This window comes from Lotus japonicus, chromosome 2, assembly GCF_012489685.1.
Source record: "Lotus japonicus ecotype B-129 chromosome 2, LjGifu_v1.2".
Lineage (NCBI taxonomy): Eukaryota > Viridiplantae > Streptophyta > Magnoliopsida > Fabales > Fabaceae > Lotus > Lotus japonicus.
This window is the reverse complement of record NC_080042.1, coordinates 81,525,668-81,552,235: the sequence shown is the minus strand read 5'-3', so window position 1 is coordinate 81,552,235 and position 26,568 is coordinate 81,525,668. Positions and strand designations below refer to the sequence as shown.

The following is a 26,568-nucleotide window of genomic DNA, read 5'->3' as shown; positions in this document are numbered from 1 at the left end:
TCGTAATAGTAGGTGTGAGGCGTTTTTACTTTTTAGAGTGTTCAGTTGTAAGATGTTCATCTAGTGATTAATGATATTGAAAATCACATGATCGGTGTACTTGAATAATGTAGCCTATGGTTGCCTTGATGGGTAGGAACCATTTAGACTATAGTATCATAAAATTGTATGATTTGAGAACATTGTGACTCCTTATGTAAGAATATATGTGAATCATTATACATGAAAGGGTAGGCCATTTCTCCACTTTCTCTATAAATTTGTTACTTGAGTCATATGATATATGATGATGATACAATTATCTAAATCTCATCAAAGTTGAGAAGAAGGGGATGAAGATCCTATCCAACAAACCAAGAAATCCAAGCATATCAAAGACTTCCCATATAAATTCAAGATGTAATGAGACTATAGGTATGCCATCATCGTTTCTCTTAAAGTAGTGGCGTCATATATTCATGCAACTACAATCATATATGAGTGATTCACGTTTTCTTTCTATTGTGTGTGATGAATCATGAGATTCAAATTACTAACAATTTTCCATCCACTTATCTTTTTATTTTTATTCTTTTCCTATCACCTCAGTTATCTTTTATATCTCACTAATTTTCTTCCTATTTTCACAAGATAAAAGTGATTTTAAAGTGTAAATCAAAATTTATTCGTCTAAAAATGAAAGCTCGCAACATAGCAGACCAGCTCGAAAGGTCTCACACAAAGACAGAAGACTCAAGTGCAATTCCATTTCTACGACACCTCAGCCATATGAATCCAAACGTACACATGGCAAGATATGAGAGGTTTTCTAACTTGCATGGAGTGTCTGGTGGGACCAAACATTATCCTATCCAGAAATCTCCTGTCCCATATTGTGACTAAGTTTGTTGTGGTCGTAATTGCTCTCTGAAATTTCATGGATGACATTCAAATCCTCTATTCTGAAAAATTCACCTTTTCTTCTTTGATAAAAAACTCAACAAAAATCAAATATTTTCTCCAACCCCATTGCCATTTCACGAACTGTGATCACCACACCCCTCAGCTTCATACAAACTGTTAAACTCGGCAATCTGATCAAATTGGTTTGCCTCATGGATCATAGAGTTCACTTTTTTCTGGTGCATAACTATCTCTTCTCAGTTTCTATCTTCACATTTTGACTTTATTCTTATATTGAAATGATTGTTCACTTGTATCTTATGGACTAAATAATGGGCTGCAAAATATTGCTAAGCTTTGATTAGCAATTTAGCATGCTGGTTGGTTATATAACATGGTGTGAATGAAAGGATGACAAGGACAACTGTCCTTAGCCAAACCCATCTTTTGTCACTACCAAGTACTCCACCCCAGTGCTCTGAGTTGAGTACCAGGTTCAATGAGCAGGGATGGTATCCTTTGTTGAAGAGATGCAAGAGCATGGAAGAGTTTAAGCAAGTTCATGCCCATGTTCTGAAATTGGGCTTTTTTTGTGATTCTTTTTGTGGGAGCAATCTTGTTGCCACTTGTGCTCTAGCAAAATGGGGCAGCATGGAGTATGCTTGTTCAATCTTCAGGCAGATTGAGGAACCTGGTAGTTTTGAGTACAACACCATGATTAGAGGGAATGTGAATAACATGAATCTAGAAGAAGTTTTACTGCTTTATGTTGAGATGCTTGAAAGAGGAATTGAACCAAACAATTTTACATACCCTTTTCTTCTCAAGGCATGTTCTCTGTTAGGTGGTGTCAAGGAAGGAATTCAAATTCATGGGCATGTTTTTAAGGCAGGTGTTGGAGATGATATCTTTGTCCAAAATGGTTTGATCAGCATGTATGGCAAGTGTGGGGCAATCAAGCATGCCTGTGATGTGTTTGAGAAAATGGATGAAAAGAGTGTAGCTTCATGGAGTGCTATTATAGGTGCTCATGCTTGTGCTGAAATGTGGCATCAGTGCTTGATGCTTCTTGGGGACATGAGCAGGGAAGGACACTGGAGGGCTGAAGAAAGCACACTAGTCAGTGTGCTCTCTGCTTGCATTCATTTGGGGTCTCCTAATTTAGGAAGGTGCATACATGGGATCTTGTTGAGGAACATTAGTGAACTCAATGTTGTTGTGAAAACTTCCTTAATTGACATGTATGTCAAAAGTGGATGCATTGAGAAAGGTGTCTGTGTTTTCCAAAACATGGCTGAGAAGAATAGATACTCTTACACTGTAATGATCTCAGGGCTTGCCATTCATGGTCACGGCACCGAAGCTCTTCAAGTTTTCTCAGAAATGCTGGAAGAAGGTTTGGCACCGGATGATGTGGTCTATGTAGGTGTGTTAAGTGCTTGCAGTCATGCTGGTCTTGTCAATGAGGGCCTGCAATGTTTCAAAAACATGCAATTTGAGCACAAGATCAAACCAACAGTTCAGCACTATGGTTGCATGGTGGATCTTTTGGGAAGAGCTGGGATGCTCAGGGAAGCCTATGGCCTCATAAAGAGCATGCCAATTAAGCCTAATGATGTGGTTTGGAGGAGCCTTCTTAGTGCTTGTAAGGTTCATCTGAACTTGGAAATAGGGGAAATTGCAGCTGAAAAACTTTTCATGCTTAATCCAAACAACCCTGGTGACTATTTGGTGCTAGCAAATATGTATGCAAGAGCTCATAAGTGGAATGATGTGGCCAGAATCAGAAGAGAAATGGCTGATAAACACTTGGTACAAACACCCGGGTTTAGCATGGTTGAAGCAGAGAGGAAGGTCTACAAGTTTGTATCGCAAGACAGGTCTCAACCCGAATTTGACACCATCTACAATATGATTCACCAAATGGAATGGCAGTTGAAATTTGAAGGCTATAAACCAGATACATCACAGGTGCTGCTAGATGTAGATGAAGAAGAAAAGAGGGAGAGGCTGAAACATCATAGTCAGAAGCTAGCAATTGCTTTTACACTGATACATACATCTGAGGGATCTCCTATAAGAATATCAAGAAATCTTAGGATGTGTAGTGATTGTCATACATACACTAAATTCATTTCCAAGATCTGTGAACGAGAGATTACTGTAAGAGACCGTTTTCGGTTCCACCATTTTAAAGATGGAGCTTGCTCATGTAAAGATTATTGGTGAATTTCATTCTATTTAGATGCTTAAGGGGCTCTTTTAGAACAGAGAGGGGTAGTGTTTTTCATGTTTCATTGACATTTCCTACTCATAATTGTTATTGTAGTAAATAGACGATCAATTAACACGAAAATGGGCAGTGTGTTACGGATCAAGAACTGTCTACAAAATGTGTCCAAATTAAATTAAAAGAACTAGATTGGGGCACTTACAAATTTACATATCTGATTTTAATGAGATTCTCTAACTTACATCATGAGTTTATTTACCTCATCCTAGGTAAATGAATAAGATAAATGAGTTAGAAATTTTATAAACTTTTTATAGATAATTATAATCATTCACTAGGATAAGGTTAAATAACTCGTGAGTTAGAAAACCTCATTTTTAATTAACATGTGAAAATTTTATTGGTGGAACACGAAATGAGACGCTGAGAATAGAAGATTTCAAGTGTGTTTGAAGGTTTTTTTTTTCAACTCCTTATATTATTAATGGCTCCTAGTGTTTTAAAGTTTTGTAAATTAAATGTCATAAATGAGTGAATCACTAATTTGGACCGGTGTTAGTGGTAAGCAAGCTAAACCATCGTAAGGATGAGAACACAAGTTCGAAACTCAAGAAAGACATTTGTTGGGATAGACATACAACCGTTTTCTGAACGGTGACGACATCCGTCAAAGATAAAAAAAAAATCACTAATTTAGTTCATAAAAATTCATGTTGTCACGATTTGATCACTTGAACAAGAAAATGGTTTTTAAAAAACCCTGAAAATGCAAAAGTCGGTCATGTTCATCCCTTACTTGTATTCGTTAATGAAACTTAATAGAAATGGTTGTATATAAGTGAGACATGACCACACTATTAAACATCCTCGACCTCATCCAATCTTCTACCCTTCAATTTGATCCTTATGTATTCACTTTCTGCTCCACCCTATGACCCATCCTTCCTTCCACCACCCTTATAGACAAACTATACTAAAAATTTAATGGTAAAATTGTTATTTTATATAAAAAAAATCTCATTTTTTCCATTCTCTACTCAATCAAACAAAATAAGAAGATTTTGCCTTATTTCCATTCACAAACAACTTACAAAATTACTGGTTTTAGAAACAAAACAGAATTTGACCAGAGAAAGAAATATTTCTCGTTTATTTATTTCCTTAAATTTATTAATTTTGTTAAAACTATTGACCACGATACTGAAAACACAGTGCCATATTATTCTGTGGTCTTCTTCCTCCATCATCGTTTTAGGGTTCGCAAAGTTTCAATCTCCCTTCACCATCAACGTTCCTGCAACTGATTCGAAGAAAACCGTTAATCTCTGTTCACAGCATTGAAGAAGCAAGATGCAGAAATTGGGAGACTTCAAACTACCGCATTTCTTCAATTACCCACCTTACTTCACGTAAATCCCTTTCCACCCTTTTGTGAATTTTTCTTAATTCAATCTCAATCAAGCAGTGATCAACTGTTATGCCACTAGTTTTGCTGTCAAAATTGAATTTTGATAAATTCCATTGAGTAATTCCCAATTTTTAACTATTATTAGGTTGCTTGTGATAGATACTGTTGTGTGATTCAATTTCCCCTCTTTTATTTGCAAAATTCAATGCACATTGAGGAAGTAATTAGCTTGTAGTTGATTAGGCCTGTGACATTGGCTTCTACTTTTCAGTTTGCAGCCAGTAAGAGACACTAGAGAGAAGCAGATACAGCTTTGGAAAGAGCTTATTTTAGATTACTGCAAAACACAGAAGTTATTTGTAATTGGGCTTGAAGAAGAGTTTCCTCTGTTTACAAATCCTGTAATTGAAAGTAAGCTCAAACTTCCTGCTTTAGTGCCGGTTTTCGTGAAGACTTTTGAATTCACATAAACTCACTCACCTTTAGTTTTATGTCGCGTTTATTTCCGCCCTTTTGTCGAATGATGGTTTTCAGTTTTTTTGATAGTGCAGGGTCTCTTACTCATGAAGCCAGAGAAGCGTTTGTTTCAGCCTTAGTTTCAGAAGGTATGCTTCATGTCGTTGAATTTTTATAATTTTTTGTAATTGGGTCATAGTAGGATGCCTCAAGTGGGTTATTATGATTTGACAGGACGTGCAGAATGGATGGATAAAGGACATAGGAAATGTCTCGTTCTCTGGCATCGGATTCAAGATTGGGCTGAAATTTTATTACAGTTTGTACGTCTAGATTGCTAGTTTGATAACCACTTCATGCAAATATTTTTTTTTGGTCTTGTGATTGAATTTGCTTCAATCTTAATCAGGCGAAAGATAATGGACTCGAGGACAGTGTTGTGACAATAGAAGAAATACGCTTTGGGACTGAATCTCAAGGAACAGGTAATCTTTTAATGCTTGTAGGTTCTATTTAGCGTGTTATAATTTGGGATAGGACAACTTTAGCGATTTTTTCTGGTTCATTATAATTGTCTTATCATTTTTTCAGTGCTTGATGAGTTGACATTTTTAGGACTAGATACTTAGTACTGGTTAGTTTTTCTAAAAATGCTATTACTTTTTAATATGTGTCCAACTAATCTGGTTGAATGAGATTGTATATGTTATTTACTGTGTTTTAGGGATAGATGGAAATTTGAATAGATATGTTTCTTCACTTGTACTCAGACTCAGCTAAAGATAAGATGAAACGCACCATTGCAGAGAGCCAGTATGCCAAACTGATTTTAGGATATTAACTGTAGCGAAAAAATCAGTAATCTGTCTTTTATCTTGTGATTCTAGTTGCTTTTGAAATAGTATTCATTATTTGAAGAAGTTGATGCCTTATTTAGGGAGATGAGAAAGTGTGCAAACAGTAGAACATATGTTATAAACTAAATTACTGACAGTTTTAAGAGCTTTACACTACTATAAAAGCTGTTCAAATCACTCTGAAAGACCTGAGTTTCTACAATGGCAAGACAATGGATCAATTCCTACATCCCCACCAAATTTAATTGTTTTACTCTCTATCACAAAGGAACAAATTTAAGTTCAATGTTAAAATATCCAACTCGGTTAACATTGGACTTCCTGTTTCATTTCGGGTGTCTGCATCAGGATAGAACATGTAACAATATAAGAAAAGTATGTCTCTTCATGAGAAGAGAGAATCAGATTTAATATATAGGAGCCGATTCGATGACATTTTTTGGATCATGGATGCTTATTGTTAAAATTATATGTTGCTAAGCTAATTTGCTCATTGACCCCCCCCCCATATTCATGACATGAGACTTTACTCACATCCTTCAGATCTGTCACTTGTAATTGCCCATAGCCATATATAGCCTTTGACTTATTTCACATGCTTAGACAAATATTTGCAAGTTCATCAACTGTCCTTTTTAGGGCTCTTTTTATGATAACACAAAGTAGAGTTACATCCTATATTTTTTAAATATATACGGCAGATTTTCACGGGACTTTGCTACATTCCTTCTTCTTTTAAAGCGTACCGTCTCGTTTAGGACTTTGCAACTGTTTTGTCATTAGCTCTCATGAGTAATTTCTTTTTGATATATTGCAGAGCTTCATGGGATCGACCGAACTATTCTGAATCGGGCATTGAAACTATTAGAACAGAAGGGGAAGCTTGTGGTCTTTAAAGGAACTTCAACTGATGATGAAGGAGTTAAATTTTCTGTATGATGGTTGTGTGTGTTAATCTGTTGAATCTCGAGGGGCTTCAAATATGTAATCCTTGGAGGAAATCTTTTCCTGTCTCTTTGACTTGATTAGTTTGTTGACGGGAAAGGTATCTAAGATCAAGCTGATGTTACTTGCCATTGCCATCATTTTTTATTTTGGGATCTTGTGTAAGAATTCGGGTTTGTGGCCTTAATCTTTGTTGACTTAGAAACAATGTTCCCTGTGAAATAATGAAATTCGTACATGTGAGTCAGGGTTCCAAATTGTGATTTTATACATTGATATTATCAAATGCTTATCAAAAAAAAAAACATTGATATTATCAAAATAATGATGTCTGATATGGTTGTATCAGTTGCAAAAGTTGTCTTAGTGCTAGTTTCTTTTTTTCTTTTTGGGTCAAATCTTAGTGCTCATTTTTTTCCAAGGGAAAATGGATTAATATCCAATATCTAAGCCATCTAATTTCATTCTGCCAGTTTCGCTAAGAACACTGCGAAGTCCTAGTCCACTGCACAGTGAAAGTTCCCAAGATCAAAGATGATTTCAGCTATAACATTAAAAGACTAGTTACTATACTTTGCATATTGCCTATGACCAGGGCGAAAAACTCCAATCCAAAAATTGCAATAATCACAAAAATTCTTTGGAGATTTTGCCTATGGAATCAACAACATGCAAGACATGTTTGAAAGTCAATTAAATGCATATATTTTTCATTTTCTCCCAGCCACCAAATCAAAGAAGGTTCTCCATTAACCAGGTACAAATTGTCACAAAAATCCTTTTTGATGGCAATGTGGGGCAATCTTTCCTTGCTTGAAACTTCAAACAAGGCCAGAGTAGTAGACAATTTTAAAAAGTTGAACACAATGAAAGAACAAAAGATATATTCACACTTTGATATGCAGGTATATTTTAAGTGCTCCTTTATTTGTAATAGCCAATGAATTTACCTTATTCCATTACTTAAAATTTCCATACCACTAACTATTCATGCCCTGCACCAAGATGTTAAAAAGTTTGAAAACTCATACACTCTTGTTAACCTCACATATATTATTTGAATGTTTTAATTTTAGAAAGATATTAAATTTTGTGATTGAATACTAATAATTTATAACCAAAAGAGTTCATAATGCAAGCTGAGTGCACGGAAAGAAATCTTGGGTTCCCGAATCTGGAATAATCGCATCTGAAGGGTGACCGGGTACCGGCGCACACGCATAACAAAGAGTGGAGACTGGAGAATAACCAAAAACACGAGCCAAGGTCCCACAAAACTCACAACCGAAATAACCAGTATTTCACCAAAACGTGATGAACCAAAGCACACACCAGCCAAAACCCTAAACCCTAAAAATCGATGCCCCAAATTCGTAGTATCCCAAATGCAGCTCTCAGCTGCAATCAGCGACGTCTTGGCGGTGCTTCCGCCTTCTGGGTCGCTCCGGCTACCGGACCTCCGCCACCTGCATGCTTTCCCTGTTTCTGATGCCAAAAATTTTCTTTGCCGCCAATTTTTTATTAAAGTAAGCTTCCTATCATATAGTCTTTATTAAATTACAAAACTTTGTTGGTGAATATTCTGAATTTTGTTCCGAAACACATCAGTTAAAGCTTACTATGACCAAAAATATGAAATTTATGTCTTATTAACTGCATGCTTATGTAAATTAGTTGCTAAGCATATTGTAAAAGTTAGAATTGTTGGTTTCATGCAGAAATTCTCTGGTAAAACATTTGAAAATGATTGCATTACAAAGCATTCTAAAAATGCAAGTACCGACCGAGCACTAGATTTGCTGACCGGAATGAATAGATTGACGGCGAAGCCATCGAAATCTGTTCTTTGTACTGCGCTTAGTTCTTGCGCGAAAGCCCGGAATTGGCACTTGGGTCTACAAATCCATGCCTATTTGGTTCGATCCGGATATGAAGATAATTTGTTCCTTAGTAGCGCGCTTGTTGATTTCTATGCAAAATGTTTTGCCATTGTGGATGCTAGGAAGGTATTTCGTGCCATGAAAGTACATGATCAGGTGTCGTGGACTTCGCTTATTGCTGGATTCTCAGCAAACGGACAAGGGAGAGATGCTTTCTTGTTGTTCAAAGAGATGTTAGGCACCCACATTAAGCCCAATTGTTTTACCTTGACGAGTGTCATTAGTGCATGTGTGGGGCAAAAGGATGCCCTTCAACATTGTTCAACTCTTCATGCTCATGTCGTCAAACGGGGATTTCGTACTAGCAATTTTGTGATCTGCTCACTAGTTGATTGTTATGCAAACTGTAAACAGATTGATGATTCTTTATTGTTATTGAATGAAACTAGTGAGAAGGATACTATTGTATACAATTCAATGATCTCTGCATATTCTCAAAACCTGTGCAGTGGAGATGCGCTGCAACTATTTGTAGAAATGCGGCAAAAAAAATTCAGTCCTACTGATCATACTTTATGTACCATATTAAATGCTTGCAGCAGCCTCGCGTCACTTATTGAAGGAAGACAAGTGCACTCTCTTGTTATTAAAATGGGTTCTGAAAGGAATGTGTTTGTGGCCAGTGCTCTGGTTGATATGTATTCTAAGGGTGGTGACATTGATGAGGCTCGATTTGTGTTGGATCAGACTTCTGTGAAGAATAATGTGCTGTGGACAACCATGATCATGGGTTATGCTCAAAGTGGGAGAGGGTTAGAGGCTTTGGAGCTTTTTGATCGTTTATTAACTGAGCGAGAGTTAACTCCTGATCATATCTATTTTACTGCTATCTTAACAGCTTGTAACCATGCAGGATTTCTTGAAAAAGGGGTAGAATACTTCAATATGATGAGAACAAATTATGGGTTGTTTCCTGATATTGATCAATATGCTTGCTTGGTTGATCTTCATGCTAGAAAGGGAAATCTAAGGAAGGCTAGGGATTTAATGGAAGAAATGCCTTATGATCCAAATTATGTAATCTGGAGTTCCTTCTTGAGCTCTTGTAAGGATTATGGAGATGTAGAGCTTGGAAAGGAGGCTTTTGATCAACTCATTAAGATGGAACCATGTAACGCAGCACCATACTTAACACTAGCACATATCTATGCATCTGAAGGTTTATGGAATGAAGTAGCTGAAGTCAGAAGCCTTATGCAACAAAGGAAAATAAGAAAACCTGCAGGATGGAGCTGGGTAGAGAATTAACAGTTTCATCATTCACGTAAATCCCCTTTTTACGCTTTGAGATTTTCTTATGACTGTTATGGATGCTTTGCTATAATGTCGCTGATTTTCATTTTCTTCTCTTTCGACATGAATCAACAAATGATGAACAGTCATGTTAGTAGCTTTTCTGTGAATATTGAGTTTTGATTATTCCCATTTTTGTGTATATTCAACCAAGACAACTAAGTTTTCTTGATTGAATCAAAATTTCCTGTACTAAAATTTGCATGCAAATTGATTGTTTTCTGGTTGCTGGTGATTCATTTTCCCCCCCTTTTATTTGCCAAATTTAATGCATAGTGCTTATTGGTAGGATAGGATACTTGTAATGAGGGAGTAATTAACTTGTAGTTTATTTGGACCTTGGCTTCTACCTTTCAGTTCGCAGCCAGTAAGAGACTCTAGAGAGAAGCAGATACAGCTATGGAAAGAGCTTATTTTAGACTAGTGTAAAACCCAGAAGATATTTGTGATCAAGCTTGAAGAAGAATTTGCTCTATTAACAAATCCTATAATTGAAAGTAAGCTCAAAGTCCCTGCTTTAGTGCCAATTTCCATGAAGATTTTTGAATTCACATTAATGCATATAATTACTATTTGCATACATATAGATATAGATGTATGATGTGTGTAGGAGACCTGATAGAGTTTTCAGCTCTACACACATACATATTGGGATTACTATGTTGGCGATCAGGATCTCCTCAATTGTGAAAAAACTTGACCATGTCAATTTTCACCATCTAACCGTTGATTTAATTTTCGTTTATTTCTTTAATTATTAAACACACAAAAATCAATGGTGAGATGGTGAAACTTTATTTTTTCCAGTTGAGTATCCATTTCTCTGTAACTAAACTTCTTGTGTCATTCGCGGCATTTAATAATACAAAATAGCTCGTTTGACCATCCTCCTTTGTTTCCCTATTGTTTTCATGAGTTTAGTTTTTAAATGACTACTGTGAATATTTAGTCTTTTCATTTGTTTTGATATTTGTTAAGTTCTCTTTACTATGATATAAATCTACTTTTATATTGTGAATTTGATAGGACAACAAATATAATGCACACTCACCACCCAGCTAGGAACCAAGAGAAATTTTGATTTATTACCTTGACATTGAACACCATGAGAAACTTCACATGGATTATTGCATTTAATATTGTACTCATGCCTGCCTTAATGTTGTCTTCAGATGATGGGTTGAAGTCTAACATAGCTAAAGCTTGTAAGGGGAATGGTGGCGGAGTTAATTTTGTACTCATTCCTACCTTGTGCATATCCTTGGGCTTGTTGACAATGGAAAGAAGCCTGCAAGGGTTACATACTTACATGTATATATGAAGTGATGGATAGGGCTAAGGAGGCCATTGGAAGCTTTGGACAACATGCTCCTAATTTGATGACACTTGCTATTAAAGTGCTTAGCTTGACTTGTAGTTCTTCAAGTTCTGAGGGAAACTGGAGCATTTTTTAGCATGTAAGTTAATAGTTAATACTTATTACTGTTGAATTTTATGGAGTTTCATAAAATGATTATGCAACTAACATTTATTTTATTTTATAATATAGATTCATTCGAGGAAGAGGAGTCATCTTGAGCATAATAAGTTACAAGACTTGGTTTATGTTAAATATAACCAAGTTCTTAAAGAACGATTTTGATTGTTGTGATGCCATTGACCCCATTGTCCTAGATGGTATTGATGATATTAACGAGTAGTTGGTGGGACAAATGGGTGGAGATGGGAAGATGCTGAAAATGATTTGGTTTTTGAGGATGATAACTAAACTTGGGTGAGATGTTGCCAATATGGCAGGTGTTCATGAGCCCTTGACATATATTAGGCGGAAAATTAGAGGGTAAATTGATATTGCCCCTACATCTACTAGGCCTTCATCTTCTAGAGTGAGGGGAAAAGGGAGAGCCAAGGAACTGATGATAGAAGAAGTTGATGAAGAAACAACAAGTGAAAATGAAACTGAATAAGAAGTGGAGGAAGAGATCTACAACTTCAACACAAGTGAAAGTGAAAAAGATACGGAGGAGCCAGTTCTTCAAGATGAAAATTAATTCTTTCTTATGTAACTACCAGCTAGGAACTCTTATTTCAAGGTTATGTTTTGTAACTTTAAGCCTAAGAGGCTTGAACTTCCATCAAGACTAATGACTTTTATTGTTATCATGAATGTTATGAATTTTAGGTAACATTTATCATTTTTTAGTATTTATATGCATATAGTAGTATTAAACTACTAATTATATAAAATTAGGTATGAAAAATCAGTGTTGTGGCCATACCACAATGAAATATACCGCTACCCTACTTTTGGAGGCGGTTGCTATGCGTGCTATCCGAGATTGACTACTAACAACTCATAAACCTATATTAGTACTTTTCATATTTTTATAAATCTAAAAAATTAATAAAAAAAATGTTAACTATGATCTATAAATATTTTATGATATTTAGTGTCCATTTGATTAAGCATTGATTATTTAACCTTCTTTATCATAAAAAAAAAAAAGATCATTTAACCTTCTTGGATGACACGAAAACCAATTTTTGAAAATTATTAGAACTAGAAATCTCCTTCCTTGTTTTAAAACAATCTTTTTCCTTATAGTGGTGTGATTTTTTGTGCAATATAACTATATCAGTATAATTTTGTATAAGTACATGCTTGGAGATTGAAAAAATTGAAGCCCAATGAATTTGATTATTATTTTTTCCATTTTGATGTCATCTCAATTTTTTTGGTACATCGAAAATATAATTGTTTCCTCTAGGGATTGATCTCTGGACCTCCCCATCCTAACTCATGTCCCCTTAGCTTTTGGTTACTTATACTTATTTATGTGTAAGGGCATCATTCGATGTTTTCCTTCATGCACGCTTCGTGACATTTGCTTATCATTATTATTCTTATTGTGTTCATTAATCCATGAAGGACAATTGTGGATTCATATTTGCTTCCCTTACCAGTTTTTCCTCACTCGATCTCTCTCTTCTTTTTTTCCTTTTCTGCAAAAACAAGATAAATGACAACTTTCATGAGTTGATTACATGCACCAACACCAAAAGAATTTCCACAGGAAGGGTATTCAATCAGTCTAAGGCATCAGAAGTTGTTCTGTAAATTGTGGTGCAAAACAAACCCAGCAATAACTCTCTTCAAACCTATCAATATCCTATGCGCTCGGCAAGCGAAAAGATTTAGCTGAAAAGCTCAATCTAATTTGATTGTTGTGCATCATTTTCTACATTTCTTGCACTCGAAGCTCATTGATCCAATTCTTTCTATTTCCCTTACCACATCGTTAAAGAGAGTTGTAGTGGAGACTAAACATAACTGAAGCATTCCATCAATATGGAGAGATTAAATGTTTCTTCCATGAACCAGTTACATTTTTTTGTGCTCATTAATATAAAATTGATTCATTAATATTGGTTCATTCTTTGTTGGCTTATATATATATGTCAGAATTGGGATTGAAATTAACATATTACTATTGAACAAAAATAAAAGTGCAACAGGGTGCTTGTAGAGCTCTGCCAAACTGCCACTGGGGTCCAGAGAAGAGTCAGAACAAACCTATCAAATAATTTTAAAACTTCAAATATCTATACTTCAACGCAACATAAAACCATGTTCTCGTCTATTTGGTTCCAACTTCCATCCTCCAAAATATTCCATGGTCCTCACCTTTTGTTTCAACCTTTCCCAGTCCAGTCCTAATAGTAATAGCAGTCATGAGATAGTATATAAACAGTGTAACCTATAAAACATAAGCTGACAACTTCAAAACATAAAAAGAAATTCCCCTTTTCTTTGCTAGAGCTAATAATCAAAGAACCTAGATACCTCATTAAGCTATTACATTTTTGAACTGTGTATTCCTATTTAACTACAATTATTCAAGACCAATGTTCAAGTAACAAAAAACATGACAAATAAAGCTGACCAACTTCTAGGAAAGGCACAAAAAAAACACCTACAGTCTTGTTGCACTGGAAGGAAAAGAGCTCCTTCAATCATAAGATGGAGCAAGGCATTCATCAACCATGCTCACAAGGCCTGGGTTTTCCAGTGCAGCAGCCACACGCTCTTTATCATTTAGTTGTTTGTTAACTGCAAACAAATTTGGAACAAAAAAATTGATATAATAAGAATGAAGGTCCAGTCATGATTAATGATTCACAAGTGGGGAATTCAAAACATCAACCAATGTCGGAGAAACTGGAGGCATTTCACTGCCTCTTTTTTACTTTTCACTTCATAAATTTTCCTCAACTTCAGACAGACTTGTGTAAAACAGATAATCATCCAATAAATTGAAGTGCTAAATCTAAACATAAATCTATGATTTCCACCCCAAATAAATCTAAATATAAATAAGATAAAAGGTCTAACAACAGAATGCATTTCTTCAAGAGCAAGATGTGATTATCACGTAAGTAGTAAGACTTCTCCTCTAGTTTAATATTTTAAGTGCTGTAGAATGATCAGCACACAAATGGAATCCTTTACAAAAAACAGACGCGGTATCACATACAGAGGGAGAAAGAGAGAAAGAAGAGGAAAAACCTGCAGCTTCAGTTGCATGAGATCCAGGAGCTAGCCTGATGTCCACCTAACCAGAATTAACAAATATGATCAAAGATAAACATAAGCAGAACATAAAAATTAAAAAGCACAGGAGTTCAACTGGATAGTAAAGTAATCATAATGGCTTGTATTCTCTGTTTTAAAAATTGAAAAGCAACACATAAACGTTAAAGAAAAGGGGGAAAACAAAAGAGTAGATTATTGTTGAGCTGCTATATAATGGTTGCAGATGCAGAATATCATGCGAGTAACAAAGATATACAAGAGGAAGGATATGTCCCGATGTAAATCTTGTGTAGTAGGGTAAATTCCTTTTAAGAGAGCATTAGTATCAACAAAAGAATGGCTTAGTGATAGACTAACCAAAGTCTATACCGTAGATATTAGGCAAATAACTTCATAGTTCAAGCCTAGGTTTTAGAATTTTAGCTCTGTTCATTATATTTTTTGGAATTGCTTGTTTAGTTAGATGCCTCGGGGGTTTCTGTTTCAGCAAATGGTTTTTTTTAAGGACTCTATCTTTATCTAATATATGCAAAGGCTTGGACTCTGTTTTACGGAGTGTTGCCAATCCCAAATAGCAGCTCGTAGCAGCCAACTCCAGAAATGCTATAGCGGCAAAGCGCATAGCTGCCATCCTGTTGTGTTGAATTTTTTATACTGTATACACATATATATGATGGGGGGGGGGGGGAGAGAGCATTCTAAACTTACTACATTTTGAGAACTGAGAAAACAAAGATGCTTTTGGCCAGGGAGGCTCGCCATGGCGCTGTGTGGTGTCTGGTCAACAGTCACTCCACAATGGGTCAGCTCAAAGTCTTATAGACAAAGAAGGGATGAAAGGCGCAGACTGAGGGTTTTTAATACAACAAGACATCTTCATTATGTTTTCAAACAGAAACCTTGAAGTATCTCCCAAATAATGTCCTGATCTTAACTTTCGTGAGCATTTTTGGGATTTTTGTCCATCACTTCCAATAAGGGTCAAATTGCACCACGATGGCCGCTATTTCTTCCATTATAGCAGCCGCTACTATGAACTACAACCCTACAAGACAGCCTGGAGGGACCATGGGATATTCACACCATTACGACATTATAGCACTATTGAAAACCCTGGTTTTAAGGTGATATTCTCATTTTTTAGTGTGTGTGTGTATTTTTTTTGCAGATATTGTTTGTGTTGGGAGGATTTCTTGTCCTCCTGCACTTACTATTTCCCTCTCAGGAAATTATAAAGATCAAAGACAACAAATTCATACTAAAATGGAAAACGTTGTGCCGCGACTTCCATAATGAGCCTCATGTATTTAATATCAATTATTTACAAGAACAAAGAAAACCATTTGAGAAATAACAAGAAATTCCGAAGTTCATGTCATGTCATAAATCACCATTTCAAACGAGCAAATCATAACTTCTATAATGATAAGCATATCTCCATCACTCACAAGTGAAACAAGTTTCACCCGCACTTACTACCCATCATTTAATTATCATGTAACAAAATATCCATTAACTAGTTACATCTATGGGGAAAAAATGGTGAATACCTTGTACCGGGAAGGCAAGCTTCTCATGAGCTTGACCCGTATGCAAAGACCTATAATCGTCGCCATACTGCAATGTTCCACCGTTGGAGTAAATGTAACCCTAAAAGAAACCACAATCATCATCATCATCATCATCATCATCCAATAAAACAAACAAATTAAGCATCATCCAATAAAATAAAATCATCATCCAATAAAACAAGCAAATTAAACATTTCACAATTCACAATTCACATGAAGTATTCTAGAAATTAGATAATACATGAGTACCTACCTAACATAACTACGTTGATCATCGAGCTCAATTGCTTCCTCTGTGATCACCTTGAGCTCTTCCAAGGAGTATGGATGCTCAGGATCCTTGATATCTCTTATATGATGTGAGAAAATGTTAAGGAAAAATCAAACTCACCATGATCGATTTCACTTTGATTTTCAGAGTAATGATTAACATTGAACAAGAAATTTGGAATTGAAAAAGGATATCAAAAACCTCCAGTTCATCGATTGATTCGAGAGCACAGTCGTCATCGCAAGCAGACGGAGCAGTGCGAGCACGACGCTGTTTCTTCTCGTATATGATAGGGTTCGCGTTGATTAACTCGGACACCATTTCTCTGTACTCCTTGGCGACGGAGGGAGAGGATTGAACGACGGCGGAGATTGGCGTCGGAGTCGCGGTGCTGCGACGGCGTCGACGACGAGGGAGTTTCTGAGAGAAAGGGGCTAGGGATTGAGAAGAAAGTAGAAGATGGAATATGGGTTAAAACAGAGGGGTAGAAGTGGAAAACAATGTTATTTCATGGGCAAAGCTGTACTTTCAGGTATCCTAAATATCTCATTCATTCTTCTCCAACTCTCTCTCTCTCTCTCTCCAAGTTTGTTGCAACTTCATTCACGTCACGCAGCCTCCAATCCATTTTCCTCCGCCGCGTTTCTCGCCGGAATCTCTCTCTCTCTCTCCGTCACCGAGGTGATCCTCCTCCTCCTACTTTCACTGCTCAACGTCGTTTTTGTTTTTATTATGTCGTTTTGCACTATAACTGATTTTTCGCCACGGAATCGATTATTGAACAGCTAGCTTCACACTCTGCTAATTTGCTGATTCATTCATAGGTTGTAGTTTCTTTGAATATAATTTAACTTTACTTATTTGAACCTTGAAATCCAAATATTTTTATGGGGAAGAATGTAATTTTAGTTTTGAAAATTTCATTTATGTTTATATTAATTTAATTTAATTGTAAATAACAGCAAGCAAAGTAGCAAACTATCCAAATGCTAGTCTCAGGAGCAATTGGTGATGTCTTGGTGGTGCTTCCGCCTTCAGCATCACTCCGGTCACCGGAATTCCGCCATTTGCATGCTCCTCCTGTTGTTTCTGACGCCAAGAATTTTCTCTGCAGTGGCGGATTCCTTAAAGTAAGCTAGCTTCAATATTTAATGTGGTTTGTTGTCTTTTCAAGCTGGTTTTGAGATATTACTAAATTGAATGCCATTTCGTGACGTAGAATTGAAGTCAAAATTGCTTGTTTATGTATCATTATCGAAGAATTGAAGTCAAAATTGCTTGTTTATGTATCATTATCGAAGAATTGAAGTCAAAATTGCCTATGTATGTACCATGATGCCATTGCAAATTTTCTATCTAATTTACCATTAGCTTGTTGTATCTTCTATTGTAGAGCTTGTTTATCACTTCTGGGCAGAGACTTTTGTGATTTAGTAATTACTATTTCTATGTTGTTCTTAACTAAACACTTTTTTCCTTGTAGAGTTATCCTTCATCTTTTAATCCTAAACACTACAATGAACTCTACAATTCCCGCACTAGAGGCTTAGTTATGAGAGCATCGGCAGATTCAAGTGATAATTTGGTGCCTTCTGCTCCTCTCCAATTTGAGTCACCAGTTGGTCAACTTTTGGGACAAATTATGCAAAATCACTCTCATCTACTGTCAACAGCCATTGATCAGCAACTAGAGAACCTTCAGACTGCCAGAGATGCCCCTAAAGAAGAATCTTTTACTTCATCTCCGGATCCCCTTTACAAGTAAGTCTAGTAGTAATTTCTCCCCTCATTCCCCTTATTTGACTACAGTTAGTCATGCGTGAAGTAAAACTAATAACTTTTAGGACTACTTTAGCACATTTTAGGCTCACACTTCACGAGTTCTTGGAAGCTTTGGTCATGGTTTTGAAATTATCAATTTTTCTGGACAGATATTTCACTATCCTACAATGTAACATCATTCCAGTGTTAAAGGTCTTAATGTGAACTGATAGTATGAATGTTTGCCTGCATAGGATTTCCTCATATGATCTTTTTCTTACTGAAAAATGTAAAAATTATTCGTGTTGTTCATATAAACACACTTGCACTACACATGCTTTGTTAGTATTACTTAACTGTTCGTACTCTTAATATATTTTACAGACAGCAGTATGGGATTAGCTCCTTATCTTGTCAATATAAACACATGTGCGACACACTGATGAGTTAGTGATAATCCCTATATCTTTTCCATCTCATGTTAATGCAAATTAGTTAGGAACTGTATGCTTTTCACCCTCTCCAGGCTAAGCCTCTGGAAGATTGGAACTAATTATAAGGCAGAAGAATGTATGTGTCAATTTGTTGTTTATTATTGATGTCATTTTACTTATGTTGTCAATATAAAACTTGCGCGCACCGACGAGTTAGTGATAACCCCTATCTCTTTTCCATCTCATGTTAATGAAAACTAATTAGGAACTGTATGTTTTTCAGTTTCATCCTCCCCATGCTAAGCTTCTGGAAGATTGAAACTAATTATAGAGCAGAAGAATATATGTGTCAATATGTTGTTTATTAATTTAGTTACTTGAAGTGCAAGAGTGATAAAATTTTGTCTGAATTTTAGGAGGATAGCTGAAATTAAAGAGAAAGAAGAGCGGACAACATTGGAAGAGATAATGTACTGCTCAATTGTACATAAATTTTTTGAAAACAACATTTCAATGATCCCAAAAATATCAGCAGCAACAGCAGATCCTACTGGTCGAGTAGATTTATGGCCAAATCAAGAGATGAAGCTAGAAGCTGTTCATTCTCCAGAGGCATTTGAGATGATACAGAGTCACTTAGCTCTGGTACTAGGAGAACGGGGTGTGGGTCCTCTCCAGACAATTGTTCAGATCAGCAAAATCAAACTGGGGAAGTTGTATGCAGCTTCAATAATGTATGGATACTTTCTGAAACGAGTTGATGAGCGGTTTCAACTTGAGAGGTCAATGGGAACTCTTCCAAAGGACTTGGGTAAAAAAAATTTAACTTATGATGAACCATCGCCAGGAATCAAGCTATGGGATTCTGATTCTTTAATCACCATGGATGCTTATGGAGAAGCTTCTGATGAAGGGGGTTACATGGATACTGATGAAGGCAACTCACTGAGAGCTTATGTGACACAGCTGGACGCAGAGGCGCTTCAGAGACTTGCTACCATACGTTCCAAGGAAGCTATATCACTGATTGAAAAGCAAACTCAGGCCTTGTTTGGAAAGCCTGACATCCGTGTCTCCGGGGATGGTTCAATTGAGACGAGCAATGATGAGATGCTTTCACTCACATTCTCAGGCTTGGCTATGCTTGTTCTGGAGGCCGTTGCTTTTGGATCATTCTTGTGGGACAAGGAAAACTATGTTGAATCCAAGTACCCTTTTCTTAATAACTAGAAGTCTGTACCAGTAAGGTTTTCCACTACACGTTTACACTGTAAAGATTGTAAATTTAATGCATGGAAGTTTATTCCTTTGTTATCTTTTAGACGGGTTTTTGGTCTTCAAAGAATTGTTTGCCTGGACAAATGCATGGTTGGTTGCATGTTAGAGGTGTGCTGCATGCTTATCCCTCCACCACTAGTCCACCACCACTTATTAGTTATCACAATTTTTGTTTTGACCAGTAAAATGAAAAATGGATGGGGATCAAAGTCAGTTGAGAAGGTAAAGGTCACCCCAATCCAGATTTGCCTAGGCTGAAGTAGTTTTTCTGCCCAGGTTAAACCACTAAAAATGAAGACAAGCCTTCAAATTAGTTTTTTTCACAGGCTGAACCACCAAAAAAAACCATTTATTCCCTGCAACCCAAATCAATTTTTTTTTGCCCATGGAGCTCGGGCAAGTACCCAAGCTAGCCGGACCTTAGAACCGCCCATGGTGAGAGTGATAGAGGGCTTGAGCCGCTGCAGTCTTGAGTTTTAAAAACAGTCAACTTTAGTCGATTCGGTCGGGCTGGAGTTTAAATCGAAACCGGCCAATCCAAACTACTAAAAACCAATTTTCTTCACCCAAACAAATTGTGGTATGAATCAACCCAACCAGTTCAGGAAAAAAACCCTCGATTTTTACGAGTTTTGACAAATGGTAGTACCTATTACCTAGTTAAGACAAAAAAAAAAATTTTTTTTTGGTACATTGAAAAGATAAATTACATCTCTAGAGAACGATTCATGTATTTTCCCTTCTCCAACATGTATGTTATCCAACTCTTACAACTTGAGCTTAATTTGGGAACAATTGAAAAAAATATGATAAGAAACAGGGTAGAAGGAAGCTGTTTAGGGAAAGTAGCTTTTAGAAGCTAGTATTTCTATTAGATTTGCTCTACTTTCCCTTAGATTTTATCTACCCCTTAGCTGTTTTATCAACAACCACACAAGGATAGTGACTTTTTTTAATTTTAAGAAGTAAGTTTATTTATATTGTTTTTTTTTTTTGCCCGCACTTCATTTTATTTGAGCTTACTTGATTTTGTTGTGTTTTATCAATTTTTGTTTGGATTTTTGCACCTTTATTTTGTAGTCCTTTCAGAATGTATATATAGTTTTCTACTAATTCAATTGTTAATATAGGTTCCCTATCAACATTGTGGTGTGATTTCAAATTTGATGTCACTACCATTCCTATATCTTACACACACTACAATTGAGTATGCGAGGCATTTGATAATTAAGATGAGGGATGAGAATATGATTTATTGGAATTAGGATTTTTAGTGTTGTTGCATTATTTTTCTTATCTGTAATTCCTAGTCTTATGGTGGTGGATAAATGCTTGGAATGGTCGTGAAGAAAATTCTGTAGTTTCTGCGCCGTCGTCCATGCGCTCCATTGATGTTAATGCGATTTTTTTAAGATGATAATTTAAATATTTAATAGTTACAATTGGTTTTTTGCTTTGGTTGATTCTTCGTATGTTTTAAATGAAGGGATATTTCGAGCTTGGGAAAAAATGATTTCAAAGCTAATCCCAATTCAGTTACAAATTCTTAAGAGATTTCTAATCATTTCTTGGATTATTTGGGTCATTTCTATGATACTTTCCCAAATGGATTACCAGTTCTAACGTTGTGATTGTTCTTGTAGATGTGAGCGTTAGCACAGTTCACTATATTTAAAGAGGTTGATAACCCAACACTCAACTCATTTCCTTGGATTCTCAACTGGAAGGGAAAGGTTGTGAAATTTGAGGAAGCCATTTGATTGTTTGGCCTAAATCAATTGAAAATGATTTCAAACTAGTGTCTTGTTGGTAGACCACCCAATACTTATGGATGTAGCATTTCAAATGATCAACATACAGGAGAAAGTCATGGGGAGGGAAAATCTAGCTATGGAGTATAAACAAAAGATGAATATATGGAAGATGATCTAATGAATTTATCTGTGCATAGTGGTAATAATGTTCGAGTTGGAGTCGAAAGAGTAACAATTGATAAAGGCATAACCTCCGTTAGTAGTTGTAATAGTGGTGGAGATAGTGGTTATAGCGCATCAATGAATCTTCTAACAACTGTGATTTTCTTGATTAATGTGGTAGGTGTGTCTTTTTGTTGCTGCATTTTTCCACACTTTCTTTTATTTTAGCTTGGAGCAGATCATTGTCAATCTGTATAGGAATAAGAAGTCATTTCTCTAGAGTGTGCTTTATTAATAATCCAAACTCCATATGTATTCCCCAATGAGCAACTCATTTCGTTCCCTCTTTCTCTTCTTTCTCTTCTATTTTATCTGAAGTTATACAATATAAATTCCACAAACAAATAGAGTTTGTATGTTTAAACTTAAGGTTGTGTGTGTCTTCAGATACGTGCACCTTAATGCTTTTATTATTTTGTCCTATTTGTAGTCTCTGCTTGAACTACTTAAGGAGGAGAAATTGCGCTGTTGAAAGAAAAGTGAGATTTTAAAACTTTATGATTCACACTAGTTTTCATGTTAAAACTCTGTTAGTTTCACACGTTAGACTGTAGATAAAGATATAGATCATCCTACTTGGAAATATATTTCTCATTGTCTTTATGTTTTGAACTTTGGAAAGGCATTAACATCCTTGCATCTCACTGTTGAGAACCACAGAGGCACAAATTAAAGCTTGAGAAGAATGAAGGAGACCTTGTTCTTCTACCTTTTCCAAGACCTGTTAATCTGTTATTTTCCTAGTTGTTACATCGTTATTATATAGAAGCGCTTTAGTTGACTGTTATACTAATCTAGCGTGATTATATAGAAGCCTTAAAAGAATGTTATTATGCATACGTGATTTGGCCAAAAATAGATGGCTGAATTTATTTGCTTTGTAAGCAACTAAGCATGATTTGGGTGCCTTGAGAACTTCTCTCATGAATAGTACTCGTAATTTTTTTTTGAAAGTAAGGGGGCAATTGTTAGAGGGGAATGAAAAAAGATTCCCAGGAATACAGGTCTAGCATCCAAGTTACCTGCATTTAGTAGAAAGTTATACAAAAATATACCCAGGAAAAAGGTATTCCCGGGAATATGTTTTTCCCATGTTAACAACAATATTTATTCCAGGCTAAAAGGATGGGTATCAAAAATATTCCTGGGTTACTAGGCGGTTAGAATTGAGAACGTGGATCTATTATATTGAAATTCCCACTTGCCCAAATTAAGTGCGTATGTATATTTTTTTCAGTGGTTGAATCGTAGATTTTTTTTTTGTTATTGCACTATGTATATGTATTTCTTATTTATATGCGTGTATTTTTTACATTTAATATGTGTGTATTTTTTTTGAAAGTTAATGTGTGTATTTTGATCGTATAAAAATAAGAGAAAAAGTTTGATGCACCGACGGTGTAAAGTTTTTCTACACCGTCAACCAATCAGATTTTAAGGATGTGAGAAAATCTCTCTTTTCATTTAATTTATTTAATTGACATGTCACATCCTTAAAATATGATTGGTTGACGGTGTAAAAAAACTTTACACCGTCGGTGCATCAAAATTAAACTCTAAAAATAATGTTTTCATATTTATGGAACATAATTTTTTTAATGGTATAAATATGATTAACACTAATTTTTATTGCAGTTTTAATAATCACATTAAAAGTATTTAAATAATCTATATATAATAGGTGCAATTTAGGAATTTCATTCTTTATTCCAGAAAATATAAAAAAAAATTCCCGTTAATTGAATTTGTTAACCAAACACATTTTTTAGTTATTCCTAGGCATAACATTTCTATCATAATATTCCCGGGAAAGCTCATACCCAGAAATGATTTTTGATAACTTGTAACAAACGCCCCCTAAATAGTACTCGTAATTAACTCCATTATAACTAGTAATTTTATCTTATTCACTTGTATTGTACCCAAACAAATCTTATTCATTTATAAAATATTTTTTAATATTTTCTGCAGGCGTTAATTATTTAATATTAATTATTTTAAAATTTGTAAATAATATAAATTAAAAATATAAGGAAGCACTCAAAGAAAATATAACAAATTCACAAAAAAAAACTAAAAAGAAAAAATCCGAAAAAAATACATTTTTACCACAATTTTTTTCTTGAGACATACAAATTATAAACTTCTATCCTAATGTCTTATGGAAGAGGAAATTACGGAAACAAAATGGGTTATAATAGGAGAATCAATAAAAAAAAAAGGGAATCAATCAATTTGAACCAAAGAAAGAGACACAATCAAGAGATTTTTTTTTAAGATCACAATCAAGGGAATTGAAAAAAGAATGGTAGGAACGATATTGTTCTTTCTTACCATTAAATAGATTATTTTAAAGCTGATTTTCTTTATATAAGTCAAACTTTAGGTCGTATATTGTCTCTTGAAAAAAAAAAACGGCACACACTAATCTTGTCATCAAGTTTCATGGGTCACATTCAAAGCCCAACCTTTTTAATAGAAAAAAGCCCACATATATCCTCTTTAAATTCTTAGTTTCTCTTTGCTTACACAATACATACTCTTCACTAGGGTTTTCTGTTGAACCCCTACCCACGTCCACTCTCTAACCTTATCATTTAAGGTTGTTGCGTTTTCTTGATAAGTTGTGGAATGATACTTAGATTTTTTTCTTTAACTATGTGTTGGGGTTTCCCCCATTTGAAAATGAATCTTTTATCGACTGTGATTTCCTTAATTAATTTCACCATCATCAGCCAAATATGTCAAGCGGTAGGCGTCTTGCTCCATTCCTTTACGCTTTCTTTTATTTTAGTGACCTTGCATTTTTTTAATTTTGTTGTGTTTTATGAATTTCAATTGAAATGGATTTTAACTTATTTTTTTATTCACTATTGGAAACAGATTTCTTTAATTTGAAGATCCTTGAAGAAGAGAGGATTATCAAAATTCTACGAAGACAAGTCACAGCGATTCACTTCCTTAAAAAAAGGTGAAAAGCTTGAAACATCTTGGAAAAATCCTCTCAACAAGGAGCTAGAATTAAGACATGGTTCGAATAGGGAAATGCACTTAGAGTGTAATTATTCTATAGGCAGCATGTCATCAAATCCCTCCTCAAACATCTAGCAGGACAGTTTTCAATTTGAAGTTCTAAAAGACAATTGTTATTTAGTTTTGCTTTATATAATGTTTCTACCTCCAAATCTTTGTACCTGAATTGGCATGAATTTTGTAGCTAATCTATTCTATGAAAAAATGAAAATGTTTTGTCTTGGCTTGGTTGTGTCATTCATGCTTCTTATCGTGTAAAGATACCTCTTTTATTTTCTGGTTTAATTTGTGGTAGACGATGTTTATGGCATTCAAAACATTTCCTTTTTTCCTCTCAATCAGATTTTATAACACCCATTAAATGCCTTGTTTAGCACTTCCTTCTTTATTTCAGTCAATATCAATATTATAATAACACCCATTAAATGCCTTGTTTTATGCTGAACATTATATATGGAAATTATTACCAATCAGAATAATAGCCTTAATAGATATTTTTAATTACTGTTATCATTTGAATGAATATTTAGGAAGGGAAATCAATACGAATTGATTATAATCTCTACAATATGAAACTGAATCAGAGGATGCCCTTTTAGCGCGCCACACAATCTCGTTTGCTAGGGCTCTAATTGTTTTTTATTTTTTGACAGGGCTAGGGCTCTAATTGTTGAAGTTTGATCTTTCTGTGAAATGCATATATAAATATAAGAATATTTGTAATTGAGAGAGAGCTACGCTAAATCAATTTTTTTTTTTATTCCACGAAAAGCCACGACACAACAACTTAACTGAAGTATATGATAAGCGACAAGTATAGTATATGATAAGAGAATACTCTTTAGAGTATTGGATAAGAGATAATATGATAAGAGCATGAGTTTAGTTGGGTCTCGGAGACTAATGACCGATGCTTTTGTGAAGAATTTACTGAGTTTAGTTTGGTCTCATAGGTTTTTTTTATCTTCTTTTCTCTTATGGGCTTGGTCCTTTTTTATTAAATTTTGTAAGACTTAATATGTGAGGACTGGCTCCTTTGGTTTGGGCCCTAGCATTGTCCTTATGAAAAAAAATATTTTTTTTGACCCAAAAAAAAAGCATGATTTTTTAGGAAGGCTGAGGTTTTTTTTGCTATATTTTTGCGTAAATGTAATTGATTATGTTGATTTTTTCTTCAAACTAATTACTTCACACTATCAAAATTCCTTTTATGTTTCCTTTCTAAATATTTTTGATGTATCACGTTCAACATCTCCTTATTTCGCTGCATCACATTCTGAATTGTGCCATTCCCTTAATTCTCCAAAAAATTACCCATTTAAACCTTGCAATGGGATAATTCACGTTCAAGATTAACATTCTTGCTTGAATCTCTCATTACAACCCTCTAATCTACATTCAAGCAGAGTAGTTTTGGTTGTGTGTTCGAATATGTTTCTTAACTTCTCAGGTTTTTACTGAGATGGGTATTCTACAATTTATCATGCGATAACTAAGTTTTGAAACACCATTGATGATGTTCAAGCAAAGGAACATGCTCAAGCATTTTTCAAAGAAAATCCCCAATTTTCAATGAAAATCTTCTCAACCTAGATCCCCAACCACCCATGGTCGTCAATTGTCATCTCTGCAAAAC

At 35.2% G+C, this 26,568-nt stretch overlaps 5 protein-coding genes across 7 annotated transcripts; 4 read left to right on the top strand and 1 right to left on the bottom strand.

Moving 5' to 3' along the window:
* Positions 1-903: 903 nt before the first annotated feature.
* LOC130740193 (pentatricopeptide repeat-containing protein At1g31920) lies at positions 904-3,120 on the top strand. The gene has a single exon (XM_057592709.1). It carries the CDS (start codon positions 1,294-1,296, stop codon positions 3,109-3,111), a length of 1,818 nt encoding a protein of 605 aa, XP_057448692.1. The 5' UTR covers positions 904-1,293; the 3' UTR covers positions 3,112-3,120.
* A 1,171-nt stretch (positions 3,121-4,291) lies between these two features.
* On the top strand, positions 4,292-7,038 carry LOC130740192 (vacuolar protein sorting-associated protein 25). The gene is made up of 6 exons (XM_057592708.1): positions 4,292-4,524; positions 4,795-4,934; positions 5,075-5,128; positions 5,214-5,302; positions 5,389-5,464; positions 6,654-7,038. Exons 1-6 carry the CDS (start codon positions 4,466-4,468, stop codon positions 6,773-6,775), a joined length of 540 nt encoding a protein of 179 aa, XP_057448691.1. The 5' UTR covers positions 4,292-4,465; the 3' UTR covers positions 6,776-7,038.
* Positions 7,039-7,944: 906 nt separating this feature from the next.
* Positions 7,945-12,230, top strand: LOC130740191 (pentatricopeptide repeat-containing protein At3g57430, chloroplastic-like). 2 transcript variants are annotated; one of them, XM_057592706.1, is made up of 5 exons: positions 7,947-8,307; positions 8,500-9,985; positions 10,372-10,511; positions 11,187-11,471; positions 11,564-12,230. In XM_057592706.1, the coding sequence occupies exons 1-2, from the start codon at positions 8,167-8,169 to the stop codon at positions 9,967-9,969; spliced, it is 1,611 nt and encodes a 536-aa protein (XP_057448689.1). In that variant the 5' UTR covers positions 7,947-8,166; the 3' UTR covers positions 9,970-9,985; positions 10,372-10,511; positions 11,187-11,471; positions 11,564-12,230. The 2 variants fall into 2 exon arrangements, with proteins under 2 accessions (XP_057448690.1, XP_057448689.1); XM_057592707.1 differs by lacking the exon at positions 10,372-10,511 and having other exon boundaries at positions 7,945-8,307.
* Positions 12,231-13,479: 1,249 nt separating this feature from the next.
* Positions 13,480-16,903, bottom strand: LOC130740190 (protein AE7). Of its 2 annotated transcripts, XM_057592705.1 has the most exons (6): positions 16,645-16,903; positions 16,433-16,538; positions 16,159-16,258; positions 14,582-14,627; positions 13,993-14,125; positions 13,480-13,728 (listed from the first exon to the last, which is right to left on the bottom strand). In XM_057592705.1, the coding sequence occupies exons 1-5, from the start codon at positions 16,769-16,771 to the stop codon at positions 14,025-14,027; spliced, it is 480 nt and encodes a 159-aa protein (XP_057448688.1). In that variant the 5' UTR covers positions 16,772-16,903; the 3' UTR covers positions 13,480-13,728; positions 13,993-14,024. The 2 variants fall into 2 exon arrangements, with proteins under 2 accessions (XP_057448688.1, XP_057448687.1); XM_057592704.1 differs by lacking the exon at positions 13,480-13,728 and having other exon boundaries at positions 13,804-14,125.
* Positions 16,904-16,989: 86 nt separating this feature from the next.
* Positions 16,990-19,966, top strand: LOC130740189 (UV-B-induced protein At3g17800, chloroplastic). Its single transcript, XM_057592703.1, has 4 exons — positions 16,990-17,131; positions 17,413-17,580; positions 17,934-18,211; positions 19,062-19,966. The coding sequence occupies exons 2-4, from the start codon at positions 17,437-17,439 to the stop codon at positions 19,873-19,875; spliced, it is 1,236 nt and encodes a 411-aa protein (XP_057448686.1). The 5' UTR covers positions 16,990-17,131; positions 17,413-17,436; the 3' UTR covers positions 19,876-19,966.
* Positions 19,967-26,568: the final 6,602 nt, after the last annotated feature.